This window comes from Drosophila bipectinata, chromosome 2L (genome assembly GCF_030179905.1).
Source record: "Drosophila bipectinata strain 14024-0381.07 chromosome 2L, DbipHiC1v2, whole genome shotgun sequence".
Lineage (NCBI taxonomy): Eukaryota > Metazoa > Arthropoda > Insecta > Diptera > Drosophilidae > Drosophila > Drosophila bipectinata.
The window spans coordinates 8178418-8200449 of record NC_091736.1 but is presented as its reverse complement, the minus strand read 5'-3'; the positions used below and the strand labels follow the sequence as shown (position 1 = coordinate 8200449).

At 42.4% G+C, this 22032-nt stretch overlaps 6 protein-coding genes across 10 annotated transcripts; 4 read left to right on the top strand and 2 right to left on the bottom strand.

Annotated features, from left to right (window-relative positions):
* Nucleotides 1-94: 94 nt before the first annotated feature.
* Dnaaf4 (Dynein axonemal assembly factor 4) lies at nucleotides 95-1134 on the top strand. The gene is made up of 2 exons (XM_017253179.3): nucleotides 95-425; nucleotides 538-1134. Exons 1-2 carry the CDS (start codon nucleotides 259-261, stop codon nucleotides 1061-1063), a joined length of 693 nt encoding a protein of 230 aa, XP_017108668.2. The 5' UTR covers nucleotides 95-258; the 3' UTR covers nucleotides 1064-1134.
* Nucleotides 1135-2280: 1146 nt separating this feature from the next.
* Nucleotides 2281-6730, top strand: LOC108133433 (endoplasmic reticulum transmembrane helix translocase). Its single transcript, XM_017253365.3, has 7 exons — nucleotides 2281-4458; nucleotides 4531-5413; nucleotides 5475-5671; nucleotides 5731-5873; nucleotides 5933-6065; nucleotides 6118-6261; nucleotides 6317-6730. The coding sequence occupies exons 1-7, from the start codon at nucleotides 2434-2436 to the stop codon at nucleotides 6434-6436; spliced, it is 3645 nt and encodes a 1214-aa protein (XP_017108854.2). The 5' UTR covers nucleotides 2281-2433; the 3' UTR covers nucleotides 6437-6730.
* Nucleotides 6731-6758: 28 nt separating this feature from the next.
* On the bottom strand, nucleotides 6759-8332 carry Gr32a (Gustatory receptor 32a). The gene is made up of 4 exons (XM_017253366.3): nucleotides 7208-8332; nucleotides 7086-7148; nucleotides 6927-7016; nucleotides 6759-6865 (listed from the first exon to the last, which is right to left on the bottom strand). The coding sequence occupies exons 1-4, from the start codon at nucleotides 8330-8332 to the stop codon at nucleotides 6770-6772; spliced, it is 1374 nt and encodes a 457-aa protein (XP_017108855.2). The 3' UTR covers nucleotides 6759-6769.
* A 1692-nt stretch (nucleotides 8333-10024) lies between these two features.
* Idua (alpha-L-iduronidase) lies at nucleotides 10025-12391 on the top strand. 2 transcript variants are annotated; one of them, XM_017253304.3, is made up of 4 exons: nucleotides 10025-10626; nucleotides 10683-11103; nucleotides 11147-12111; nucleotides 12251-12391. In XM_017253304.3, the coding sequence occupies exons 1-4, from the start codon at nucleotides 10167-10169 to the stop codon at nucleotides 12328-12330; spliced, it is 1926 nt and encodes a 641-aa protein (XP_017108793.2). In that variant the 5' UTR covers nucleotides 10025-10166; the 3' UTR covers nucleotides 12331-12391. The 2 variants fall into 2 exon arrangements, with proteins under 2 accessions (XP_017108793.2, XP_017108794.2); XM_017253305.3 differs by having other exon boundaries at nucleotides 10026-10626; nucleotides 11156-12111.
* l(2)gd1 (lethal (2) giant discs 1) lies at nucleotides 12325-16004 on the bottom strand. 3 transcript variants are annotated; one of them, XM_070277818.1, is made up of 7 exons: nucleotides 15797-16004; nucleotides 14093-15709; nucleotides 13605-14036; nucleotides 13394-13545; nucleotides 12868-13012; nucleotides 12659-12805; nucleotides 12325-12563 (listed from the first exon to the last, which is right to left on the bottom strand). In XM_070277818.1, exons 1-6 carry the CDS (start codon nucleotides 15851-15853, stop codon nucleotides 12680-12682), a joined length of 2529 nt encoding a protein of 842 aa, XP_070133919.1. In that variant the 5' UTR covers nucleotides 15854-16004; the 3' UTR covers nucleotides 12325-12563; nucleotides 12659-12679. The 3 variants fall into 3 exon arrangements, with proteins under 3 accessions (XP_070133919.1, XP_043067366.1, XP_070133920.1); XM_043211431.2 differs by having other exon boundaries at nucleotides 12325-12805; XM_070277819.1 differs by having other exon boundaries at nucleotides 12325-12805; nucleotides 12868-12958; nucleotides 15797-16003.
* Nucleotides 16005-16342: 338 nt separating this feature from the next.
* Nucleotides 16343-21670, top strand: Reps (RALBP1 associated Eps domain containing). Of its 2 annotated transcripts, XM_017253301.3 has the most exons (7): nucleotides 16343-16906; nucleotides 17021-17413; nucleotides 17476-17786; nucleotides 17852-18603; nucleotides 18674-19077; nucleotides 19408-19497; nucleotides 19658-21670. In XM_017253301.3, exons 1-7 carry the CDS (start codon nucleotides 16760-16762, stop codon nucleotides 20129-20131), a joined length of 2571 nt encoding a protein of 856 aa, XP_017108790.2. In that variant the 5' UTR covers nucleotides 16343-16759; the 3' UTR covers nucleotides 20132-21670. The 2 variants fall into 2 exon arrangements, with proteins under 2 accessions (XP_017108790.2, XP_017108791.2); XM_017253302.3 differs by lacking the exon at nucleotides 19408-19497 and having other exon boundaries at nucleotides 16344-16906.
* Nucleotides 21671-22032: the final 362 nt, after the last annotated feature.

Genomic DNA, 22032 nt, shown 5'->3' with positions numbered 1-22032 from the left:
TGGTTGTTCGAACTTTTAACCCCGGTTTATATTCAAAGTAAACAGATAGAAACGGAGTCCTAGACGGAATATACAGTCGGCTGGGTAGTTGGCGCTGTCGTAGATGTCGTTGATTCGTCGCCAGATTCAGATAGTTAAAAAATATAAGTTAGAAGCCATTGACAATTTATTGTCGGTCGAAGTGCAGCAACAAAGGACTCCATATCCTTTTTGGATTCAGATCTTTAGCCACCGGAAACGGAAGCCAAGCAACTCATCATGGTTCAGATATCTCAGACGGAAGACGATATAAAAATATCCATTGAACTTAATAGACTTGTGACTCGCAAGCCAGATGTGGTACTGCTTCCTCAGTATTTAAAATTCAACAATCCGCCCATTTTTTTCGAGCGTCATCTGGTTCAGGAAGTTGACGAAATGGCTAGGTTAGTTACTATGAAATTAAATACAATTTTTATTAAATTTAAAAAAGTAAATAAATATTAATTTTTAATGTAAAATGATGCAATTATAAAACTGAAACTTAATTTTTTACAGTTTTTGTCGCATCTTTAAAAACGAAGCTCGAATTGTGCTTGTAAAGAAGGAAAAGGGTTTGTGGCCGGAGATGTTCCAGAAACTGGACAAGGAAACTCTTCTGCAGAAGCGCCTGGAGATAGCTGATCTAATCGTGGAGCGAAACAAGAAACGGGATGAAATGGCCCTTGAAAGGTTTGATAAGAAACGGCGCGCAGAAATAGAAAAGGAGATTAAACGGGAGACCGCCATGAGAGAACGGCTGAAGCAGTTTCAGGAAACGTCTGTTCGCGACGCCCTTGTGGTAGATGTTCGAAGGGAGGTTAAGGCCAATCCCAGCCCCCCTTCCGATCGCCTTGCTACACCTCTTGTACGGCCACCTATGTCTGCCATTCGAGGTAGTGGAAGGATAAACGTAAGCTTCACTACTCAACATAAGCGGAGCACACCGAAGCGGGAGTCGCAGTCCAATATGGAGACGGCATATGCCGCCGCCGGAGGACTGAATGCAGCCGGTAACTTGCCCATGGAAAGTCTCGACGATTAGCTATACATAAGTTGATGTTAAAATAGAGTGCTAATGTTTCCTATTTAATATAATAAATCTTTGCGTGTTTATGAATTAAACTAGTTAAAAAAAAAAATATTCTTCTAGTCGCATTTTCTCGACTTGATATATTACCATATATTACATACATATTCATATTACTAAGCCATTCAAAGTAGAGCCTCATTAATTTAATTTAAAAAGCTTAATTTTAATATTTAAATTATTTAGCTTTTAATTACAATTTTTGCATGCTAAAAGTCATCCGATTTGTATTTTAAATTTAAATTTCCTTTGTAAATGTGAACTCACTGTCGATTCCAGATTCCCGACTATATGATACCCAAAACCCATCTGTTTCACTCACAAGTTTTCTGTTTACAAAGTTTGTTTTGTTTAAAAAGGGTTTAATTAATTAAACCTAATATTTTAAAATATTAATTTTAAAGCGTATTCTTTCTTTAATATTATTTCCAAATATACACCCTTTGATCGTATCCATGACTACTCATAAAATTTAGGGATTATCGTGTGACTGAGTAATAGCTTCGTAATGCACAATGGCAATTTTATTATACCCTTGCAGAGGGTACCCTTGCGACCCTATAAAGTATATATATTCTTGATCAGGATCACCGTCTGAGTTGATATGAGCATGTCCGTCAATCCGTCTGTCTGTCTGTTTTTACGCGAACTAGTCTCTCAGTTTTAAAGCTATCGACTTGACACTTTGCACACACCCTTCTTTCCTTTGAATAGAATATAAGTCGGAACGGCCGAGATCGGCCGACTATATCCTATAGCTGCCATATATGTAACTGAACAATCGGAAATGACCCAACATTCGTGTTTTTGCGACAATTTAAAGCCAATAAAAGCCCTTTTAAAATAATATTTTTACATCCAAATAGGTTCAAAATCCTTAAAGGACTTCTTAAATCAGTTGTTTTCGACATTGTCAATGTTTAAAATTTAAATTCAAATTCAAATAAATTTTAGGAGGGACCGTAGTGCGTAAATTAAAAATATTCGTTAACACTTTGATGAATAAAGTTTTTACTTGTAAAACATGTTTTTCGATTTTAGTGCTATGCATTTATATCTAGCTATAGAAGTTTTAGTATAGTAGCATATTTTATTCCTGAAAAAAATGATTAATATAGCTAGCTATCGAATTATCGATATCATTTTTAATTAATAGCAACAGCTGACGCAGAAGTCAGTGTTGGCAAACATCAAATCAAACTCTAAACGTTCGACGTTGCTTTTTTCACATTTTTGTTGCCGCTATGACATTACATCTTTAGGAATCTCCTTGAATTCCCAGAAATCCATAGAAGGAGCCGAGGAACGAGTATTATAGCAAACTTATGAGCGAGCTAGCAGCAGAGAGCAAAGGAAAAGAGATGGGCGTCGGGAGCCCTAGAGGTGCTGACGGGGATGCGGAAAATCGGAAAGGAGCACTGCCAACCGCCAAACTGGACGACCTGGTGCAGTATGTAAGCTTGCACGTGCGCATCCCCACGCCGCTGACGGGAGTGGTTTTACCATTTTTGCCGCTCTACCTCGGTGCCTTTTACTTGTGGATCCACGTTTACGGAAGCAATTCTCCAGGCGACGATGACTTTGCTCCGCGTGAAAATTTAACGTCGACGGACATAAGGACAACGTGGAACGATGTGGGATTCATCGGCATTCTGGCAATTGCATTTCTGCATGTGCTTACACTGCTCTTTTGTTATTGGAGTGTCCATGTGCTGGCCTTTCTTACCTGTCGCCGGGTGAAGCTGCCTGGTCCCAATGTTCTGGCCAAGGTAGTGCCTACGGCTAACAATGGAAATTCAAAGATTGTGCCTGTACGGTCCGCCAAGCTCGAAGACGGATCTACACAGTATTACCTCGTTTTCCAGAAGACAAAGTATGTCTGGTGCCACGATCGAAAGACTTTCCGATCTGTGGAATTCCCAGTGAACGGACTACTAAGCAGCTATGCGTCATCTCGTGGCCTGGAGACTGAAGAAGCCATCAAAGCGTCTACCCTGACATATGGTAACAATGAAATGGATATGGTTGTGCCAGAGTTCCACGAACTGTTCATCGAACGTGCCACGGCGCCATTCTTTGTATTCCAAGTGTTTTCCGTGGGTCTATGGTGCATGGACGATTACTGGTACTACTCCTTGTTCACGTTGTTCATGTTGATTGCCTTTGAGTGCACCATTGTCAAGCAGCAGCTCCGAAACATGTCTGAGATACGAAAAATGGGCAACAAGCCGTACCAGATCTACGCCTTCCGGCAAAACAAGTGGCGCCACATTGGCTCGGACGAACTGCTGCCTGGAGACTTGGTTTCTGTAACGCGTTCCCAAAATGACAACCTTGTACCCTGCGATTTGGTCATCCTGCGTGGCTCCTGCATCGTAGACGAGTCAATGTTGACCGGCGAATCGGTTCCACAAATGAAGGAATCGTTGGAGTCTGTGGATAACTTGGATACAGAACTGGATACCGATGCGGAGGGTAAGCTGTTTGTTCTTTTTGGAGGCACAAAGGTTGTTCAGCACACCGCTCCGACAAAGGAATCTCTACGAGCTCCGGATGGTGGTTGTATTGGCTATGTCATCCGCACTGGATTTAACACCTCTCAGGGAAAGTTGCTCCGCACTATCCTATTCGGTGCAAATAGGGCCACGGAAAACAATTCGGAAACCTTCGCATTCATTGCTTTTCTCATGGTCTTTGCCGTAGCTGCCGCATCGTACGTCTGGGTGAAGGGCAGCGAGGATCCTGAAAGAAACCGCTACAAACTATTTTTGGAATGCACACTGATTTTAACAGCCATCATTCCGCCTGACCTGCCAATCGAGTTAACACTAGCTGTCAACACATCCCTCATTCAGCTGACGAAGTTTTTCATCTTTTGTACGGAACCCTTTAGGATTCCCTTTGCCGGAAAGGTGCAGATCTGCTGCTTCGACAAGACCGGCACCTTGACCACAGATAATTTAATGGTTGAGGGTATAGCAGGATTGGCTCCAAATGGAGTCTGTGTGCCCATCGACCAGGCGGAGTCCAATACGGTTCAGGTGCTAGCCTGCTGTCACTCACTGGCGCTACTGGACGATGGTTTAGTAGGTGATCCACTCGAAAAGGCAACCCTGGCCGCGGTGGACTGGAATCTTACCAAGATGGATAGTGTTATTCCAAAAAGAACTCAGCTTAAGCCACTAAAGATTATGGCGCGATACCACTTCTCTTCCGCGCTGAAACGAATGTCCGTTCTAGCTGGTTATTTGGTTCCTTATTCAAACGAGGTTAGGCACATCGGAGCAGTCAAAGGTGCCCCCGAGGTTATTCAAAAGATGTTGACTGAGGTGCCGGCGGATTATGAGAAGGTAACTTCTTAATAGTACATGTTTATTAAGTAGCTTTAGCATTAATTATTTTATTATTATTATTTTTTATAGGTTTATTTGGAGTATGCCCGTCGAGGAGCCCGTGTCCTGGCCCTTGGTATTAAGGAATTAGGCACTTTAAGCGCGCAGAGAGTTCGGGAATTGAAACGCGATGAAGTGGAATGTGACTTGACCTTCGCTGGCTTTGTGATCATATCCTGTCCCATGAAGCCCGACTCCAAGGCGGTAATCAAGGAGTTGATTCAGTCCTCGCACAAGGTGGTTATGATTACGGGAGACAATCCCTTAACCGCTTGCCACGTAGCTCGTGAGCTGCGTTTTACGCGAAAGAAGCTACTTATTCTTACGCCGCCTAAAAACATAGAGAAGGACACATGGAATTGGGTGTCCATTGATGGGGACCAAACGTATAAGATGGAGAACCGCCAGAAGAGCATATCGATGATATTAGCCACTCATGATTTATGCATTACAGGCGAGGCTTTGATGTACCTCCAACAATTTGAACCAGCCTACATGCGCCAAATACTGCCACAGATCACAATTTGCGCTCGATTCGCTCCTAAGCAGAAGGAATTTGTCATCACGCAGCTTAAGCAATTAGGATACTGCACTTTGATGTGTGGCGATGGTACAAACGACGTAGGAGCTCTAAAACATGCCAATGTTGGTGTCTCGTTACTAACCAGTGCACCGGTGAAAAAGAAGCGCCCTGAAGAAGAGCAGCAACAACAAGCAACAGTGGCAACTCAGGCGGCCAATCAGCAGTTGAGCCCAAGGGAGCGAGCCCTTCGTCGTCGGCAAGAACAACTTAACCAGACGCAAGCACGCCTACAGAGTGCTCTGCGTGACATTGAAGAGCAGACGATGGTCAAGTTGGGTGATGCTTCCATTGCAGCTCCCTTCACCAGCAAATCATCATCGATAGTTTGCGGTGGGAAACCAATTAGGAATATTTCCAAAAACAGTTGAATTTAACAAAGATTTACTTTCAGTTAATCACATTATTAAACAAGGTCGCTGCACTCTGGTCACCACTCTTCAGATGTTTAAGATTCTCGCCCTGAATGCTCTTATACAGGCCTATTGCCAGTCTGTGCTATATATTGATGGCGTTAAATTTAGTGATACTCAGGCTACTATGCAGGGAATTTTTATTGCTGCCTGCTTTCTGTTTATCACGCGAGCAAAGGTTGGTTGATTCAAATTATTAATTTAATGTAACTAGATAAAATGGACCTTTCTTGTTAGCCGCTGAAAACTCTTTCCAAGGTTGCACCTCTGCCAAACATTTTCAATTTTTACACAATTTCCACCATTCTCACACAATTTGCTGTTCATTTCGGAACGCTCTACTATTTGACTAGTGAAGCCACTAAGTTGGCACCTCCTAGGTAAGTTTTTCATTTTATTTTATGAGCAATGAACCCAATACAATTTTGTTCATCGTCAGAGTCGGCAAAGTGAAGTTGTATATTGACATGGACGCTGAGGAAAAGACCAAATATGATCCAAACATTGTAAGCAGTACGGTCTACATCATCTGTTTATCTTTGCAAGTGGCAACTATAGCAGTCAATTATAAGGTAATGAGGCTAATATGTCAGCTAAAACAGAGTTTGAAAACGATTTTTGCAGGGACATCCGTTCATGGAGAGCTTGCGCTCAAATCGTATGTTAATGTATGCTATCGGAGCATCGGCAACCTTGGTGCTGCTCTTATCCACGGGCCTGGCGCCCGAATTAACGGAGTTTTTTGAAATCATAAAATTCCCAACTGAGGTAAGTATCTGCCATTAATAGCTAAGCCCATTTACAGGTTGTGTACTCTTTACAGTTCCGTACAACTTTGCTAACGGTACTGGTTCTGGATATTCTTGGGGCTTTTATATTGGACCGAATTTGCTCATTTCTGTTTGGAGAAACGCGTCGAAAGTCCAAAGTGCTTAACTGTTAGGCCTATGTAAAAATAAATGCTTAAGACAAGGAGCCGCTTCAAAATCCCAACGTTCCAATTTTTTGTTTGTATACCTAACGTTAAGACATTTATAAGGTCGGTTTCCTTAAGGTTTAAACTCTGCATGATGAAAACAGTATAATGCATTTAATTTTATTATCGGACTGTATATTATCGGGAAAAATATATTATAAAGATTAACAAAGAAAGCCAAGAAGGATCGAGACCCGTAATCGCAACTAGTAAAATTGCCGTAAAATTTGTAATGCAATTAAAATAGACAATTAAAAAAAATATTTTTTAAAAATTGTTTTTTTTTTTTTCTTTTTAAGATTAAGTTTGTCCTGGAATAGAGTCGTCTACTTTCGAATCCTCCAGCTGTTTGAATTGAATCAAGATAACCAAATATGTGGTAACGGCTGAAAATATCTGAAATTTTATAGCGGTGGTAAAGACAGAAATGAAAAAAATATATAAAACTTTTGGGTACCTTGAATAAGGTCGAGTTATCTATAGCAAAAAATCCATAAGCCGTAAATTGAACCTCCTGCTTGATGCTTTTAGTGAGAAATTTGTCAATCTGTAAAAAGAATTTATTTATTTTGGTAGTCAATAATTTTAACAAAATGAATATGTTCTTTATAATTACTATGTTCTGATACTCCTTGGCCTTGGCATAGACTCTAGCCAGTATCTGAGCGGTCGCGTTGGCCTGTAAATAGAGCCACTCTTAATAATTGCCATCGGGCATATCTTTGATCGAAAACCCACCTCTCTAGTGGTTAGACCACAGCTCCGGGACAAAAGCGCCAGAAGGGAAACGTGCATGCAGAGCCAGGCAAAGCACCACTGCAAAATATTGGGTGATATCATTCCCTTGGCGGTTATCTGGACAAACAGGTTGTAGCAATTGGTTGTGACCGTGTAAAAGGAATAACCCAAGAAGGACACTAGGATTAGGTTGCAACAATCATTGATGCCCTTGTATATGCGCAGCAATTTGTTGTGCATGCGATATATGAAAAGCGAATCCTCTGGGAAGTTATCCATTAAGGCTGCTCTAAAATTTCCATTGTGGTTTCGTTTTTGTTTGGGCTTCTGTTGCTGACCATAGGTGTATCCGGTCAGAAGTTGGTTTATAAAATTAAATCGTATATACACGATCCTTAGCAGGGCGGAAGCGAAGACTATATACGTAGCGGTGAGCCCATTTTGAACGGCATAAAAGGCCAGGAGTACATAGGAGGTGGGGGTTATTGCTCCCTTCACCGCATAAATCTTCAGGACAATAATATAGGTCTGACTAGCCGCGATTCCGACCAAAAACTTCACTGAATATCCAAAATTTTCGTTTAATTTGGCTCCAAACTGACGCCTGACCTCCTCGTCCAGTTGGAGGATCTCGTTCATAATCCTGAGCATACTTTTTGTATTCCGAGCGCAAACGAAAACGGTAAGGGTGTATGTTAGGATGCAGAGCAGAAGTTCGATCCACTGGTTTACATTGTCCGTTTCGCGATATGAATAAAATAACTGAGCTGAGATCGGCGTAAATAGACTATATATGTTGAAGAGGGTTAGTGCGTGTACCACGCCCCTCACAAAAAATGAATAGAATTCATTGGTTTTGGTAGGAGGGCCCACTTCATAGTCGGAGACCTGCTCGTAAATGGGCATTAAGCCACTCGCCTTCAGCACGGACATTATTGTGCGAATATCTTCAAATACAGGGAGATCTATTATCTTTGTTGGGGCAGTTGCTGCCGACGGATCCGTGGTCCTAGTAAAAGCATCCCTACTAGGATTATGTAGCCGGTAAGGAGTAATTCTTTGCGGATATGGACGTGAACGCGACTTTTCCGTAGGCATTTCAATGACCCAAGTGTTCGGTGACATGGCCAACGAGGCACTGACGGGTCTAGACTCTAAAGGATATGGCCAACTGGATTACACCACGTGCGGTTCGAGTTATCTGATTGTTGGTACAGCTACCTGGGGTTAAAGGCCATTAGATTAATTGCTTTGCAGTACGAGTTATTGAATATTGATATCGGAGTGGACGCAAAAACAATTGTTTATCAATAAAGGCCAATTTATTTATATATGTGAATGAATATATATAAATATATACGTATAATATGGTAGAATATAGGATACTTTTATTAAAATAAATATTATTTCAATTAAAAACAAGAAAGGAAAGCTAACTTCGGGCGGAGAATTGTTGGTCCTTTAAAGATAATGCTATTGTATTTGCTTGGGTTTATTTTGAACTTTCATAACTGACGAATTTTGTGCATGGGCTATTGAGGCATAAATTGGGTTGTACGGGTATTTGGAAACTCAGGTTAATCAGATAGAAATAAATTATACAATGTTGGGGCTAAAAGTGATCCTTGAACATTCATTTGTATCCGTCGAGGATAATTGGACGATCATTTTTGAGTTGTGTTGGGCTTATGTATTGGAAATATGATATGATGCGCCCCTGACCTCAGTTCAGAACATTCAATGTGAAATGTTGTAAACTTTTCAAGCTAGAGCTTTATGATTTATTTTCCAAAGAATAAACAACAGCAAAACAATAATTTTTAAAATTAGTGGTGGATTGTTTTTTGTATTTGCCCATATGATGCATATATGTAAGTATCCTTGACGTTAAGAAGAAGTTTATACTGAAAGATATGTATGTATCGACCGAGTCGAAATTTATTTAATCTAAGCCTTGAATCCACTCATAATGACTGAAAATGCATTGAAAATTCGAATCCCAAAGATTAATAATAAATGCGATGAATGTACATATTAATGTACATACATACATACAGGGCCGTAGCTAGAGCCTCGGGGCCCTGGGGCAACAAGTAAATTTGGGGCCCCTATACGAAAGTCTTTTGCCCCGCGGGGCCCCTTCCCTTCGGGGGCCCTGGGGCACCGCCCCACCTGCCCCATGCCAGCTACGGCCCTGCATACATACATGTATGTATATATTTACGTCAATGAATGCAATAACAGGCAACAATATAATGAACATAAGATGTGTGAAATATTATCTTTGACACCGTTTTCTTCCTCTTAACAAGCTAATATTAAATGTAATTTTTTCTCTTTTATTTTTCCACCCCTAATGAGGGATTGCACTTTAAAGCGGCTCATTCATGCTTCCTATTCCTTACTTCACCATGAAGCCGTGGGAGGAGAACTTGAGCGAAAGCAGGAGAGTGCTTAACGGGCACGCTGTTGCTTTTGAAGCCCCGCCACACAGTAGGAAAAAAACACAGTTTGTATTTTTTAAGATTTTTTTTTTTAAGATTTTTTATTATATATCATCTGGAATATTGTAATATTTGTTATTTTCGAAAAGACAATTGGTTTAAAACTTACCATTTGTGCGAAAACATACTTATATGTAGCTTAATTTTGTCCGGTTCCGAAAAAAAAATCAGGATTTAAAATATTCCGTTTGTCCCACTGTGATTCTCTTCCCGTGACGTCACGACTTAAGCTTTCGGCTTAGAACGACAGATACAGACACTGAGAGCAGAGAGAGCGAGATAATAATGCCCTGTCGTGGGCAGGACAGTGCGAAGTGGGGGGTGAGATGGTCAGTTAGTGGGAGAGAAAACTCTTATCAGAAGCGGGACCGTTACATCGCAGACAAAACAAAGCCGAAAATAATCCCGCATAGAAAGTCGAACGTGTTGCTCGTAGCTAGTCGCACGTAAAAAAAATGCTGGTGTCTCTGTTTATTTTGGCGACTCTCACTAAGATCCACGGTCATTATACCAGCGGCGATGCTCCAGTCTATCATCCACTACCCCACTTTTGGACGGGCGTCGGCTTCTGCCCCTCCGGGCGGATCGATCACCGAGGAATCAGCTCCGCCCTAAGTTCCTCTGCGGTCCAGATGAATCTTCGCCAAATAGCCGCCCTGCCGGTTGGTGCAGTGACCCACATCCGAATTCACTGGTTGCTGGAGCTGATTCATTTTCTGCAGTATGATTCTAATGGAACACCAATATACGATTTTTCTGAATTTGATGCCTTCATTGACTTCTTGCATGATGAGCTACGTCTTTCACCAGTGATAGAATGGATGGGTAATCTGGGAGGGGTGTTTCTAGAAAACCCCCAACAAATGCCCTTTTATTGGGAGCATTTTGTAAAGACTACGATTAACCATCAGTTGGGTGAGATAAATAAATGTAATACGAGGAATAATGCTCTACAATTCTCGTACTCTCAGCTCGACATGGATCCTCCAAAATTGCTAACTGGCGGTACGAAACTTGGAACGAACCGGACCTTCGAAGCTACAACAAGCTGAATATGACCGCCCAATCCTTCCTAGACTATGTTCAAGCCGTGCGTCGTGGTCTGAGCAAAGCTGGTAGTTTGGAAACCCACGAGGGCAAATTTCAGCTGCCCATGTATCGAGCTCTGCGAGGTCCAGCCGGTCTCTTCAAAAGCCTGCAAAATCATCCGCTCTGCTGGAAGCTACTGGACGAGTGCAACAAAAGTGTGAAATACTGCCCAATCGATATACTCACTTTTCACCGCAAGGGAGTCAATGGGACTGCTACGGAGATCATCAACGGATCTCTGGCGTTGATGGCAAAAATCTATGAGGAGTATCCTAATCTCAAAACTCTTCCGGTGGCCAATGAGTAAGTATTTGATTATCGTTTTCGATTCATTTAGCAAACTTAGCATCCGTAGTGAGGCTGATCCCGTGGCAGGTTGGAATACTCCGCGGGAATTTCAGGCAGATGTGCGTTATGGAATTACTCTGATATCCACGGTAATGCATCACTTGCAGGCGAAAGTAGCTGATGGGCCACTGAGGAGGTTGGAGTCGATTAGCCATGACAATGCTTTCCTTAGCTATCATCCCTATGAGTTTACCCAGCGGACTCTTCTAGCTCACTTTCAAATGAATGAAACGCATCCTCCACATTCCCAGTTCTTTCAAAAGCCCGTGTACATTGCTTTGGGAATGCTAGCCAAACTAGGTAATCGGGCTGCAAATATTGAAAGAGTTAACATGGACGCATCGCACAGTGTTCAGGTTCTACGATCTGTTTCCGGCGGATCAGGTGGACCAGGACAATATATGGCCACCATATTTCTAAGTCCAGTGGAGGCGGGTCCTCAACTGACAGCCTTCCATCACAAATATACCCTGAATATGTCCATAGCCAACGAGTCAGCCTTTATTACCGAACTAATAGTGCCCTACATTACGGATCCTTATTACGTATGGAAGCAGGCTGGCAGCCCTGCTTATCCAAATGCTACTTTGCGGGAAGCGATGCGACGCGTTCAGACGCCAAAACTCCACCAAACAGGACCCATTTGGGCGTACAACAGCGAAGTAGTGATTAATTCCGCCAATATTCCTCTACCCTGGGCAATGCTGCTGCGCGTGTGTTCCGCCTCATGGCCAAAACTGCGCCGGCCACAGCAACTCGCCATTGCAGAAGTCACCCATGGTGAGGTCTTTATTAGCTGGATGGAGCATCCCAAGTCAACCCAGTGTTTGCTCAGCTACGAGGTCTGGTTCAAGGAACGCGACAGCCAAGGTCTCTCGGTCGATTGGGTGTTGATCTCCAACGATTGGCACCTGCCTTATCCATCCTTTCACTACGCACCAGGGGATCGGGGATCCGTAAATGGTAAGTCAGTGGGATATAATTTTTTTTTAATATTTGTCAGATACTTTGCAAGATTATTGAGGTGTGAGGAACATTATCTCATGATTTATAAAAACCTATGAAAATTTTTCTCCGACTAATACCCCCGTTTCGTTTACAGGTTTTTATAAAGTTCGTGGAGTCGATGTTTTCAACGCTACCAGCCCTTTTTCGCAAATAGTCGAATATATGGAGTTGTAGTTTAACAAACATATCTATATTTAGGCAAATGAAACCAAACATAATCAGGCCAGGCGCTTATGGTTCATATTTTCTTTGTCTGTCAATTTTGGAATGGACTCACTTTACATGGCGTAATATTTCTGGACTTGCGCCTTTGCCTTAAAGCCGCCAATATCTCATATAAATACATAAATATATATATATATACTATATTATGTGTGTTGTGTTCGTAATACATAAATGCCTTAATCCTGGAAAGGAATTGGCCAATATAATTAATTCCCAATTAATTCTCACATAAATCGATAACAACCATGGAGTTTTGTCTCCAAATAAAACAATTTACTTTTTAAGGTTTTTAACCGTTTCAGCCTTCGGCATCCAGGACTAACCACTTTTCGTTGATGTGTTCGATCTGCTTGGTGAGAATGGGATTGCGGACCCGAATCTTAACCTCCAGCTTGCCTCCCACCTGTTTGCGACCATCCATTAGCTAATATTTCAGAACATTAATTAATAATATAGTTTGCGTGTTGGTACTTATAGAATACTCACATCGTAGGTGTCGTGTATGTCGCACTTGGTTTCCAGCGGCTGCAACTTCACGTTTATGGTACCAATCAATGTATCCGATCGCAGAAATCCCCTGAAACAACATATGGGCAGTTTACGACTAAGTCCACAACAATCTATACTGCAGCTATTTATTAGCACAATATTTTACGCGTTGCATTGGATGGGAAATTGAATTATCCGTTTGTTGGGAATTGAGACGTAAAAATATATTTGGTTAAAATGTTCCGTTGAAAATACGATGACGTTTTAGTGATCCACGTATGAATACAGAAAATATAAGTGAAAACCGAAGCCATAACTGAAACATACAATACTCGGGACCAACAGGACATGCTGATTACAAAAGGGCTATCAAATTATAGTCTAAAATATGGAATAAGTCTAATAAGAACTTGAATTATCCCCATAGATGATATTATTAAGCTTAATATGCGTGTTAAGCGGTTACAGAGTGTGTAGTTATTATCCAACTGTGCTACATAAATATTTATCGCGAACGACTCACCCTCTAGAATAGATTTCAAACTTCACTCCATGACGCTTGAAGATTCTCTGGAACTGCCGATTGCTGCGCTGAATGTCCACCTTGAAGCGCTCGTCATAGTCTGGACTACTGGTATCCCTAACTAGATTAGTTTTAGTCTTAAAAGATTCATCCTGAAAAAGAAGTGTTTGCCGTCACCAGAGGAAACGAAATAAGATTAATAAATTCTTACATTAAGTAGGGGAAACTCCACACGAACGTAGGTGTCCACTTCCTTTGGATTGGGAACATTATAGTTGATTCCACGTACTACAACGATCTCCAACTCGCCATCAGTAAGATCTGTGTTACAGTGAACAATGTTAAAGTTCCGTTTCTCGTAGTGAAACTTCGGAAGTGCCAAATTCTTGCGCTTGGAGTACCGAACGAAATCAAGATCTTTTTGGACGGTTAAGGCTAAATTCTCAAACCGATTCATGCCAGCTACATCACCCATGGCCTTGTGATGGTCTCTAGTATTTTTGCACATCATCAACTGCTTGGCGAGTTGCTCCTCCATCCGAATGCCAATTTCGCCGATGGTATCGCCGGGATCACACTCCTCGGCAGAAACTATGGCAAAAGAAGCCTCAAGATCATCGCGCTGGGATGGTGGAACAGGAAGCTATAACGAATTGTAAATTGAAAACATTTCCTAACAATGGGTCACATAAAACTCACTGTCGTAAGATCCACAGGTAAACCACTACTGGCAGCATTCAAAAGGGAATCGAAACCCTTGTATATCTTCAAATACTCCTTGGCCTGATCTATCTCTCCTGCTTTCTTGGCCTCTATCGCAGCCATCTTGAACTCTTTTTGACGTTCCAGCAGCAGCTTCATCTGCTGCTCGGCAAGGTTACTTTTTTGTTGGTTTCCCGAGATGCGTGTGGTCAATTCTTTTGGTTTTTGGGGTGATGGCGATTTTCGAGTAAGTGTGGGTGTGGCTGCACTGGAGCTAGATGGAGTACCTCCGGATGAAGTGGTTGCAGTCGCTGGTGGAGATGTCGGAGATGTTGGCGGTGATGGACTTGAAACACTTTCAGCAGTAGGAGCCGCATCACCAGTTGGTAAAGGTCCAAAGCCGGGGGGTACCGGCAGTTCATCATAAGGCACTGGCTTACCAGCTTTGCAAAGCTTAATTGCATCTTCATATTGTTTTACAATTCGTCCAAATCGACGCGCCTTGCTGGTGTTATTTTCCTCTTTGGCAGTCGCCTCCACTGATTGGTACTTTTCTAAGCGCTGTTGTAGTGCTTCCAGTATACTAAGAGGTGCTGCTGGCACTGGTGCCGCTGGTACAGGTGCCGATGGAGCGGAAGCTGGTGCGGCAGGAGGTGCCGGAGCAGGCTCGCCCTCAGATTTCCCCTGCATAGTTGCCAAAAACTCAAGAAATTCAGATGGCGGTGGAGGCATATCGCTAAGATCAACTTCCTGTCCTTCTTCACACATCTTGACCACTACATCAAATTGTTTTACCACCTTGAGGAACTGGAGAGCAGTTGCCACATCTCCACTACGTTTGGATTGTAATGCAGCCGCCTTGTATTCGTTTTGGCGGTTACGCATTTTTTCCACAAGAGGATTTGATGATGCAGATGGAGCTGTGGAATCGTTGGATGCCGTTGGCGCAGTGGCAGTTGGTGTCGCCGAGGGTAGCGCCGGAGCGGCACGACCGGGAACCAGAGGTGAGGAAGTCGCCTGCTCAACGTCTGCTGGAGGCGCAGGATCAACGCTGGCAGCTGGTTTAACACTGACCTCGGGTGGGATATCGTCTACGTTAACAGGTCTACCCGCTGAAGCTTGCTCATGGAGGTTTTGCAAGGTCTTCAGACCTCTTCCAAAGCGTCTTGCTTTGCCAGCATCTCCCGCTGCATTGGCCTGTGCCTCAGCTACCTTATACATTTCCAGGCGTTGCTTTATGATGCCCAATGTGTCCACCGTGGTAGTCGGAAGAAAGGTTTGTGTCGGCTGCTCATCAGAAACAGCGGCTTGGGCGGCCGGCCCCTCTTCAATATCCTCATGCTCAACGCCGATATCCTTTAGTTCACCCAGCAGATCGGAATCGTTTTCAAGAGTATCATCGTCGTCATCGTCGCTGACATCACGCAAGCTGTCCGCAATCATTTTGTCTAGGTCGGTAGCAGACACAAGCTTGGGCTTTGGTTTCGTTTTGGGTTTGGAGCCTCCTCCTCCGGCTATGGCAGCCAATTCAGCTTCAAGGTCACTATCACCAGCATCATCGTCTCCATAGCCTGCACTAGGATCAAAGTCGTCAGGAATCTCCGTCAGACCAAACTAGCAGCCACAAAAAGGTTGGAGATGAGGCGATGAGTCATAATAAATTAATAGACGAATCTGGTTGCTTATTTAAGCTTTTTTTACCTGCGACAAATCATGATTTCTTTGTTTAACTGGCTCCTGCTTCTTTCTGGAAAACATTGCAGGAACAATTTGAACTATGAAATCTTGGAAAAGGTTTAAAAGCTGTTGAAGTAATTTTTAATATCGCTCAGACAACAATAACAGGCTATTTCTAGGGAGCACGGTCATAAGAGTGGAGGTGACGCAGGAAATCGCCTGCGGCTTGAGTGACGTCACAAAAGCAGGGCTGCAAAAATAAATTTGAAACACATTAATTTTGAAAATAACAATTTAAATTTTAATATTTTAAAAAATATTAAACAGAAAATATTTTTTTTTAAAGAACAAAGAACATACATTACACATAATTCATTAAATCCTAAATAACATACATAACATATAATAATACACATGACAATTAAAATTAATAATTATTTAAATGAAAACCTCCTATTTTTTGTATCGAGTTTGCTTTAAAAATCCTCGATTTTTACCTTAACTTCTTAAGTTCAGCAACAGGGCTGAGTACACGTTAACAGGTACAGGGCTACCAGCTGACCATTCGATAAGTATCGTATCACGAGTAATCGCTCACAGGAAAAAAAGAGTTTGCGAAAAAACGGAATAAAAATCGAAATTAATTGAAACCCGTGGAGTTAGCGGAAGCTGGTGTGCTCCATTGACCACTTACAGGGCCAAGAACCGCGGCCAAGCCCATCCGCCTGTGGAGCAAGTGAAACTATCTGAAAAGCAAAGCAAAAGATATTTTCTCGCCCTCATTTGTACATAGAATCAGCATTATTTGTAAAAGGGGGAAGCGGGGGGGCTGGTTTTGATAGGCGTGGAAATAAACAAACGAAACTTATAGAATCGGACAGAAAAAAGGAAGTTGATTGGATTATATCGAGTCTAGGCAACGGAGGAAAGGGGCGTGGCTTGCTCACGCTCGAAGCCCACTAAATTGTCAACAAGTAGGCGGCTGTAATGGACGTGTCGCTTACAGAGCCGGAGTCGCGTTTCTACAGCGAACTCTTTCAATGCTGCGACGTGGAGAACACTGGCAAGGTGCCCATTCTAAAAGCCACGGAACTATTTCGCTCGGCGGACATTAGCAATGAAGCGGTTATTGAGGTAGGTTTTATAAACCAGTAAATGCGTAAGAAATTATTTTCTCTAGCTAAATACATATGTACATTGCACTTTCATTTTACGTTCTTTTTTTAATTAATGGTGATTTTATTGTAGATCACTGGTCTGGCTGGAATTCCCTCCGCGGCGCTCCACATCTCGCGGTGCCAGTTTTACTCGTGCCTCAAGCTCATTGCCGCCCACCAAGCGGCTATGCCACTGCGTCAGGAACTAATATCCGCCTCAGTGCCGTTGCCATTGCCCCACTTCAGTTGGAAGGAGGCGGCCACGGCTCCTGTTTCTCTAGTTGAGAACGGATTAAGTGTTTCGGGGGATTGTAGCAACTCTTTGCGTCGTAACTCACAGCAGGAACAGTTTCAGGATGTCTCTGATCTCCCCAGTACCGACTCTGAGATAGAGCAGAACGAATCAGTGGATGAGGCTAGTGGTCATGGACGCGGTACGGATGGTAGCGGAGTCGTTAGCAGTAGCAGTCGGGAGAATGTCAGGGTCCGTATCTTATCAATTAGCTTTGCCGAAATTTTTCGTCTTATCTGTTGTTTTTTCTTTAGCGGCGTCGCGGTGGTGGTGGCTCCCCGGAGGCCTGGAGCACCAATAGCGACAGCCCCACGCCCACCAACAGTGTGGCCGAACGACCATGGGCCCAGGACACTTTGTGGCACGGCTTGCTGGGCGACGAGCACCGCCAACTTCTGGGCACTGAAGAGGAGTCTTCGGACCGTCATAGCAGCGACGACGAGGAAAACGAAAATGAACTGGTCACGCTGTATCAAATAACACCTGAGCAGCGCGAGTACTACAATAAGCAGTTCAAGGCGGTGCAAAGGGATCCACATGGACTTCTTTCCGGTCAGGCAGCTAGGTGATTTTCTGATTTAAAGTCTTAAAGGTGATATATATTTTGATTTATTTGTTTTTCTCCTGAAGGGTATTTTTTGAGAAGAGCCGCATTCCTGTAGAAGAGCTGCGGCATATTTGGCAATTGTGCGATGTGACTCGTGATGGTGCTCTAAGCTTATCGGAATTCACTGCCGCAATGCATTTGGTAGTATTGCGGCGCAACAACATTCCTCTGCCCACCAGCCTACCTCACTGCTTGCATCCTAACGTGTTGCAGGTGGGAGTTACTGGGGGAAGTGGAGTGGGATCTTCGTCGGCGACGTCGCAGCCACAGGAGCCGCCTGAGGCCGATCTCCTGCACTTAAATGATGACGAGGAGGACGACCATACTGACAACACGATTATTGCCGGCAATCTGAGTGGAGGTAGTTCCTCCAGCAAACCGCGTCAAAATGTGCCCGGCGACAAGAATATAATGAATCAGAGCAACATCTCAACGTCCTCGCAGGCCAGCAATAGTTCAAGGCGCGAGGCTACACCATCCATGAACCGCAGCATTTCCAATTCGCCAAACGTTGAGAAGATTGCATCTGGAACGATTTCCACCACAGGAAACGCTGTAGAACCCGCCAGCCAATGGACAAAATTTAGTGAATCTCCCACATCGAGTGTGGCCCCCGTGCAGTCATCAGTTGGGGAGCAGGCGGCTCCCGCTGCTGCTCCTATCGTTACTAGTCCCGGTCTCAAGCCAGCACTGTTTGATATGAAGCGCTCCGCACAAGATGTAGTATCCAACCCTCAGATCCTTCACCCAGTACCGCTTAGAGTGACGCCCATTGGCAAGTTCTACTTTTTTTCAGAGAGAGATCAAATTTTGGTATCTAAATTCTTGTTTTTTTATATTTTTAGGCACAGCCACGGCTGCCTCGACCGAGCCATCTAACGACAACGAAAGTGTTGTGATTTTACGGGAGGACAGCCCCAAGGCTATCACATCTACCGTGGTGACCAGTCAGTCGTCAGGCGGTAATGTTCCCAGTTCCCATCGTGATAGCAATGATTTGCGTGCCATCCAGAGGCCCCAGGCCAAAAAGCTGCCGGCTAAAAACAGCGCACTGCCTCCGCCGCCGCAACGGGAGGCGAGCATTGGATCTAGCGGACCGAGCGAACCGCCGGAGCAACAGACTGTCTACGGGGCGCCAAAAAAGGAGCCACCGCCCTTGCCACCCCCAAGGCCCCATCGCCATGCACGTAGCAGCAGTCTGGACCTGAACAAGTTCAAAGTGGTCACCACTGGCGGTGCTCAGCAAGAGGTAAGATTACCCTTAGAACTACCCTTCTATTTGTTTCTTTTACATGATAAGACCACTAATTTCTAGACAAGTTTAAGAACATAAACCCTTCTTTTGAAATTGCGTTTTTGGTTTTTATAAAAATTACTACTTAGGCAAAGTTATTTATTCCATAGGATAAAGAATGAGCGAAAAGTACTTGTTTAGTTCCTAAATAAATTTTAATTTAGACAGAAAAATACTCTTTGCGCCATACATGAATGTACGTCTATCTTTATTTGTTTATTTTCTTTACTTACTCATCTGTACTTATTGAATGTGTATAAATATGCGACCCCACTCTTTGTTAAGATTACTGCGCAGACCAGCTTCGATATGCAAACCTCAACGGGTTTTGCCGATTTCACGCACTTTGCCGATGAAGGCAGCGCCGCGAGCATCGTAAGTCCAAACCACTAACTCTAATGCAACTCTTAACGCATTAAATGCAAATTGGCCGTAGTTCCATTAGTGCAATATGTCCAAATTCAGTAGTTTTACGTTCAAACCAATCTATTTTATAATTTTAAGTTATTTATAATCTCGGATTGTTCATTTTTAGGCGGACGAACAGCAGTTGCATTCGTTACCTCCAGTAGCACCGCCCCCACAGGCTGCTCCGCCTACGAGGATTACGTTGCAGCAAACGCGTGTCTCTGCATTTGAGGTGTACCGAAAGCCACAATCACCGCCCCAGCAGCCGCCACCGCGGGCTCCCACTACAGTAGGAACGGTCCTACCTAGTGCCGAGAGCTTTGAGAAGCGAGTGACTGCCATCAGTGACTCCCTTCGACATGTGACCTTTACGAAAGGACAGGGCAGCACAACGGAACTTCTGCAGAAGCTGCGCGAGCAGAACAACTCTCTTCTGCATCTCTGCAACGACTTGAGTGACGAATTGTTAAGTGTCCAGACGCGCAAGGAGGAAATGCGCCTTAAGCTGGAAGGCTTGACAGGTTCTGACACTCCTGGCCGAACAAGCTCCACAAACTCGGGCCCTGTGACGGCTAACGTGACTGGTGGACCGGACTGGTGAACCTTGAAAATGTATTGAGGTTTTTGAGTGAATCGATTTGTTTAGGAAGCTTTTTCCAAGTCGTAGAAAGATATCTAACAATCCTTTGACTAAAAGTTGTTTGATTTAATTTATAAGTTCAGAATATTCCGTTCATATTTTTCTTTCTTTCTAAACTAATTTTTTTATAATCTAAGCATTTTCAAAGTCGCTACATCTCCAACGCGAGTTTTACGTGTTTGTGTAATGTAAAAAATGTTTTATATCGTTAAAAAATGTCTTTTTTCGAAAGAGACTTCACAGGCAACTAAACGAATCGGTTCTCCCATGATGTTTATCTATTATTTATGTTGTTTCTATTCGTTGCAATCACAACTTATTGAAATTTTGCACCGCGAAAAAGCTTAGCACACATTTGGGAAGGCGGCATTTTTTTTCAGATATCGAAATATCTGTACAAAGATATGAAAAAGCTTGCGGAGTTTAAAGGCATAACCTGATTAAACTGAATACGCGAATGTGAGTTTAAAATGAGCCTTCCTAGAAATCCCTAATTGGCGCTGGCATTGCATTCAGTTGCTTATTAAATATTTCGGCCTGTTTAATCACACAATAGACACAATTACAATTATGCGAGAACAATAATGATGCCGCCTATATAGATATTTATGCAGATCGAATTATATATATAAATTATACATATAGTATATGTATAATTAGAGATACATATGTGTAAATGTGCTTTTCTAAGTGTTACTAGTAAATGGCAAACAGATCTTTTGCTCGAAAGCCTCACAATCTCATCCTCAACCTAGTGTATAATGAAATTGCCACAAAGTGGTCCAATTCCCAACTGTAACATCTCCTGCATTGCCAGCGATGTATTTTATTTTCCACCTTACTATTTATGCATTTTTTGTGTTCGCTTTCCAAAATTTACCCTTCTATTCATTCCGGCATTGATAACGAAAGTGAAAAAAACTGAAAAGATATGAAACTGCACTTAACTATTTAAGTATTACAAATGAGAAACCTGAACTCTAAAATCATTGAAACTAATCATTTTTTTCTCTAAGCTTGGCATAGGGTTAAGATTGAAAGAAATGTTTATTTTTCGGTTCATAAACACAAACTAATTGATATTATGTAAATTTATTAAAATTTGTACATCTAATCAAACTCTAAAATAGATCGAAACTGCAGAAAAGTTTAATTTACCCGGACCACTAACATATATATGAATATATGTGCCAACTTCGAATTTATCAGATGTGTATACCGGCATGTATCTATCTATTCTCTTACTTAAACCACTATGTTTTTCTTAAATTGTTAAACACTTTCAAAGATCTTCACAAAATCAAAAAAAAAAAAGAAAAAATTGTAATGAAAAATATAAAGTGATATTGAAACACTATAAAATCATATTATTGCGTGAAGAGCTACGCGTAAATAATATGTGTTGTTTGGATGGACATACATCTCTATAAATAATGAATAATATATTAAGTTGATGTTAAAAGCTAAAAAAAAATGCAATAAAAAAAGAAAAAAATTCAATAGGAAATGTGTCATTATTTTCCCTCCAAAATGAGATATTTGTTGGAAAGGTTATAACCTTCGAGGGTTTTTTTTTCTGGCGGATTACATCCGTATTTTTTTTAATTTAAGCCCAAGGTTATTTTAAATAAGATAGAAAAGTCCTAAAATACCCTTGCAGTTAAAATCGGATATACATCGCAGATATCGGATATAGTTGGGCAATCCTTATAAGAATAAAAAATTTCCCATGTTTCCCATTAATAAATGAGTGAAAAGTTTAAAGTCGAAAACTTTACAACTGAGAGACTAATTCACGTAGAAGCAGGCGGTCATGCATTTCATACATTATATCAACTCAGGAGGTGATCCTGGTCAAGAAT